This window comes from Mizuhopecten yessoensis, unplaced genomic scaffold (assembly GCF_002113885.1).
Source record: "Mizuhopecten yessoensis strain PY_sf001 unplaced genomic scaffold, ASM211388v2 scaffold4017, whole genome shotgun sequence".
Lineage (NCBI taxonomy): Eukaryota > Metazoa > Mollusca > Bivalvia > Pectinida > Pectinidae > Mizuhopecten > Mizuhopecten yessoensis.
In genome coordinates, this window is record NW_018405334.1 from 36,952 (window position 1) to 42,489 (window position 5,538).

Genomic DNA, 5,538 nt, shown 5'->3' on the forward strand with positions numbered 1-5,538 from the left:
GGTACGGGAGGAAACAAAACACCCGCGATCACAACAAAGTCAGAATTTCATGTGAAATATGTTGTTTATTTCAACGAAACTTACATAATTATCAACAGTAAGGTATTTTCTTCTATATATCTGAAAATAACATGTTATTTTTCCCTAAATTTCTACTTATATGTGAAAAACCGTGATTTTCACGGTTGACTGCGGCGTACAAGTTTTACCCCCTTGAAAAACACATTATCGTCGATTTCTAAATTATTGGATAATAGATAAACATTTTTGTAATTGTCACATTTAGAAAATAATGTTTGAAATTATCCTATATTTTTATAAAAATTATAAACCATCGCGTTAATGAGATATCAAAATATCTTTATATTCCTGGTACGGGTTTCAGTCCTGGTCCGGGAACGGGGTACAAGATTTACCTACCACCCCAAAGACGTATATATATGATACGTCTCTGGATGGCAAATACCACTGAATATTATTCAACTCATTTAACTCGAGACTAATTTAACTTCACAATAGTACAGGGTGATACGCTAGGATATTTAACACTCTGTAGTGAAAAGGTAAATTTAATATAGGAAATTTTCGTAAAAAAATACACTAATCGCACTAAAAGCAACACACATAGTCACTCGGAACTCCTCGTGTGACATTAAACCGAGCCGAGTTGTACCGATTGAATCTTGTTGCTATTTTGAACATTACATGAGATCTGAGAAGTGCGTCATGGATCTGTTGAAATAATCACAGGTAAATTACAATACCGACTGGTTAGATAATACTGGTATACATGTACATGTTAAGAAAACGACTGTAATGTACATGTAGTCTACTTCGCTTTGCCTACAATATTGCATCTCGAATTTAAACGAAAGCTGTCGGGGTTTTGTGATCTGTGACCTTAAACTGCAAGTTACGTTCTAATATTATCGATCTATGCTAACAACATTATATAGATCAGGCTTGAATAAATTATTTGTTACTAAAACTATTCTGTTTCAGTTATATTTGTTTAAATTGTGTTTTTAAATGTGCGTGGACGTATCAGGGGATCCCCCTTTCACTTCCACGAATCGCTATGAACCATGGGATACATATATAGGGGAATCCCGTACCGACAGTTCCGGAACTACAATTAGATAAAGGATTTCCAGGGGTTAACCGGCCGTTTTCATTGATAAATCTACATCCTTTCCGCAAATTTAGTAAAAATTAAAAAAAAGGAAACAGTTTTCTGTCAAAATGGTTTGTTGCTGATTGAAAGTTCGGAATAATAGCTTTTATTAGCTAATGTCAATAAATGTTTTAAATATCTCCGACCGTTCTGATCGTTGGCCTGTTACTGATCAGTGGTCTTAAAGGGATCACACAACTAAATCATTTACTATATGTTATTACAATTTTAAGCTTTTGAGCGTTAATATTTTAAGTTCAACACTAGTGACAACTGTCTAGATTCACAGATACATACCTGACAAAAGATTCAAAAGGCATTTTTTGGTGAGTTTGGTGGCATATAAGAGTAAGACCGCTACATATGTCTGCTTTTGACAACCGAAAGTTTACAAGCCATCCCGGTGAAATGGGACGGGAACACCCCCCGACATTTGACCCCATATCAATCCGCCATCACATTTTAAAATCTACTAAAACTACACATTTTTCAAATTCAATATCTATAGATTTCATTCAATGTAAACTAAATTGTCAACAATTACCTATTTAAATTACTAAGAGGCACTGTATTAACCCGGAACAAATTTCAGATAGGGATTACAATCGTGTGTGAGTCCTGAACAGCTTGGCGACCAATCAGAATTTTATAGCCTGTTAATGGTCTGTAATTTAGCGGACTAAACCAGAACCATTTAAAGGTTCTGGTTCTAAATTAATGTTTCATCCTCAACTCATAAATTGTTACCATCCTGATAAGATTTTTTTTTTCAAATTGTCAAGGATGTCGGGTTGTTTAAATTGTTTTTCATGTCATCCCAACTTCAGTTCAGCTTTTATTGTATTTTATTTTGACACTCTTTGCAATTCAATTCAAGATTACAGATGAGTGATACAGTTATTTCTCTACCTTTATTTTGATGCTTGAAGTTCCTTGAAATTTTAAATTCCCAATCTTGAGAATATTTTTTTTTATCCCACAGGTTACATCAGGCATGCATCAAGTTCCAGGAAGAGATGTCGCCCCTCCACGGCCCATAGAACGGTACAGACACCTCCGCGACACAAATACAAGAACAAGATCTTATAAGGGATGGCCGAAATCTGATGGATTAAAATCGGAATTGATTGCAGATGGGTTTTTTTACCTTGGGGAAAAAGACAGAGTTCAATGCGCCTACTGTGGTGGTGTGCTTCACAGTTTTAAAGAAAACGATAATGTACACATCGAACATTATCGCCATTTTCCAAAATGTGAGACTTTTGATAGCACCGACAGTGAAACAGAAGCCCATTTATTTGGACATGTTACAATGACACACCTGAGCGATACGCAGACAGATGGCACATCTAGAGGCGAAGATACTGCCCTATTAGAGAAGATTAAAAAGTTGGATATGTCTTCAAATACAAAATGCCCAAGACATAAATACTATGCCCTATACAAAGATCGACTACGAACATTCAACAACCCAAAGTGGCCAGCAAATCACCCAATGAAAAAAGAAACGTTAGCTAAAGCTGGGCTTTTCTATGCAGGTAATGATATTTCTCGCCAGTCTAATAATAACATTGATTTATATTTAATATATTGTCCCTGCAGGTAGGGCGTAAGAATTGTACCTGTGCTGCCCCCATTGCATGATCGCAAGAGGTGACTAAATTTTGGATCTTATCTTTTCTCTCCTTTCTAAACAACTTTTTTCTTCCTAATGTCTCCCGTGACAATGACTCACTTTTGGCGTTTAGTTGAGCTTTCACCCTTGTGAGGAAGGCTTTGGGTTCTGTCCCCTGGCCGAGACATACCAGAGTCTATAAAAATGGTAGTTTCTACTCCTGCTTATAATTAACACTCAGCAATTTAGTAGTGGGATGACTGGTTCCCTCGTTGTTAGTATAAAGAGACAGGGTGGGGTGTCCTGCTGGATGTCTTCGGCTTTATGTTTCCGTGAGGTAGCACTATAAAGTCCCTAGCTATTGCATGTTTAAGTTGTAGAAAAACATGAAATTGCATTGTTTTTCGGTGTGTTTTCTTTTTACAGAATCAGTGATTATTTCAGTGTTTTTTACAGCCAATAATTCTGAAAAAGTTTTTGTGAAATGTGTAAATTAATACATTTCTGATTTATAACCTGATCTAATATTTCATTTATAATTTCATTTGCTATTTTCTAGGTTTGGGAGACCTTTGTGAGTGCTTCTGCTGTGGAGGACAACTGGAAGAATTTGAGGAAGGTGACGATCCTGTTGAGGAGCACGACAAATACTTCAGTGATATTTGTGTTCTGGCTATCAATAGAAAACAATAAAACATCGACGAGATTGCTGACTTCCTGAACTCAAATATTTACGCAAACAGCAAAATAGATCATGCTTACCAATTCTTGTTATTTTGAAGGGAGACTCCCAACTTCGGACCCTGAAATTGAGCACTATTCATCTTTTCAAAAATTTGTGATCATATCATCTGAAAGAACAGCTCAAAAGATGCCATTTAAAAGTCAAGTGTTATTAGTTCACCTGGTCCGAAGGACAAAGGGGTAACGGGTTGTTTCGCCCCAAATCCCGTTCGCCCTAAGGGTTGTTTCGCCCCAAATCCCGTTCGCCCCAGGTTGTTTCGCCCTAAAAAAATATTTTTTCTTTAAGTTATAAATATCATGTTAAAAGTTAAAAAACTTATCTTTCTCTTGAATCAAGATATAATTACGTGCCGGAAGGTGAAGAACAAACCTGTATATTCATCACCGAATCCTTCAACGGACATACTAATATCCGGAATAAACTGTATATTATCGTTTTCATTTCTTTACCTTAATTAAGTAATGTTGTTCTTTATAAAATGCACCTGTATATATTTTAACGTTAAAAATATTTAAAACATGATATAAACAATTAAAAAGCACCCTGTCACGTCAGCCATTTTATATAAAACAAATTTCTCTTAGTACATAGATACGTATACGAAATGGACATAGGTTAGGTGCAAATTGCGTATAAGAATGAAAAGAAATTAATACTTTAATTATATATATCTATAATATATAGATAAGATATGGATATTATGATATAATGAAACTAAATTAATTTCTCTAAGTACAATACTTATAATATATAGATATGGACATACAATGAAACTAAATTAATTTCTCTAAGTACATAGATACGTATACGAAATGGACATAGATTAGTTACAAATTGCGTATATAGACTGAAACTACATACGTATATTAATTGCGTATAAGGATGAAAAAAAAAAAACTTTCTCTAGAGAAGTATACGAAATGTAAATAATTCCCCAAGTACATAGATACGTATTTTAATTGTTAAGCAGATGTGTACATTTGAATTATGAAATAAACGTTGGCAATTTACTTAGGGAATTATCAAAATACATTAAATATACTTGTATAATAATGTACTTGTCAGTCTGGCAGGTTCTATGCTGCCAGGTTCTATGCTGCCAACAGTCACACACATCACTTCAGATACCATGCTGTCTGCGTCTAACCACGGAGTCGCACAAAATGCACAAATCATCCATAACGTAAATTACGTTATGGATGATTTGTGCATTTTGTAACTTGTCATAAATAGAGCATTTCTCAGTACTGTGTTATAATTCAACATTACTAATGTTGAATTATAACACAGTATTGAAAAATGCTCTATTTATGACAAGTTACCTACTCAAAATTATCTACTCAAATATGCATATTAATTTTTATTGGTCGGTACTATCACGGACTTAAATCTAATTCCGTGGTACTATCAAAACTTCTCAAAATGGACATAATCTCCAATTAGCAAAAAACAACACGGACGTGTGCAGAAATCAAGTAAAGAAAACAGCGTCACACGTCGACGAGTATGCGTACAGCCATACACTAAACTAATTTAAATGTGTTAACATGGAAAATAATATTGTTGTATACCCCGCAATTTTTAAAATTACACCATTTTTGTTTCATTTCACTATTCTTACTTATTTCTAAAATTAAATTCAATATATGTTATAATGTGTGTCGGCATTAAGAAAATAACGTAATCCGTTTTTTTGCTTTACAATGTACATAAAACAACAGAAACACATTTTTTTTTTAAATAAAACTGATTTTGATGATATGAAAGACTAAGAAGACTTAATTTGTGACTTAAAACAAATAAAAATGAAAAGAAAATACCAAACAATGTTTCGCCCTAAAAAAAATGTTTTAGGGCGAAACAACCTGGCGCGAAACAACCTAGGGCGAACAGGATTTGGGGCGAAACAACCCGGAACCGGACAAAGGTGAGCTTATTACATACCACAGCGTCCGTCGTCCGTCAACTTTACACTTCTAGTCGTGAACCACTGAGCAGATTTTA

At 34.5% G+C, this 5,538-nt stretch overlaps 1 protein-coding gene and 1 long non-coding RNA gene across 3 annotated transcripts in view; both read left to right on the top strand.

The window, feature by feature from the left end:
• Nucleotides 1–3,495, top strand: part of LOC110448342 (baculoviral IAP repeat-containing protein 3-like) — a 5,806-nt gene extending 2,311 nt beyond the window's left edge. The window contains exons 1-3 of one of the 2 annotated variants that reach the window (XM_021494523.1): nt 644–750; nt 2,157–2,712; nt 3,349–3,495. In XM_021494523.1, the coding sequence (XP_021350198.1) occupies nt 2,169–2,712; nt 3,349–3,482 (678 nt within the window). In that variant the 5' untranslated portion in view covers nt 644–750; nt 2,157–2,168 and the 3' untranslated portion in view covers nt 3,483–3,495. Of the gene's footprint in view, nt 1–643; nt 751–2,156; nt 2,713–3,348 lie in introns of those variants that run through there. The other variant, XM_021494522.1, reaches the window with a different exon arrangement.
• A 589-nt stretch (nt 3,496–4,084) lies between these two features.
• LOC110448339 lies at nt 4,085–5,295 on the top strand. The gene is made up of 2 exons (XR_002462710.1): nt 4,085–4,148; nt 4,357–5,295. It is a non-coding gene; the product is annotated as an uncharacterized LOC110448339 (long non-coding RNA).
• Nucleotides 5,296–5,538: the final 243 nt, after the last annotated feature.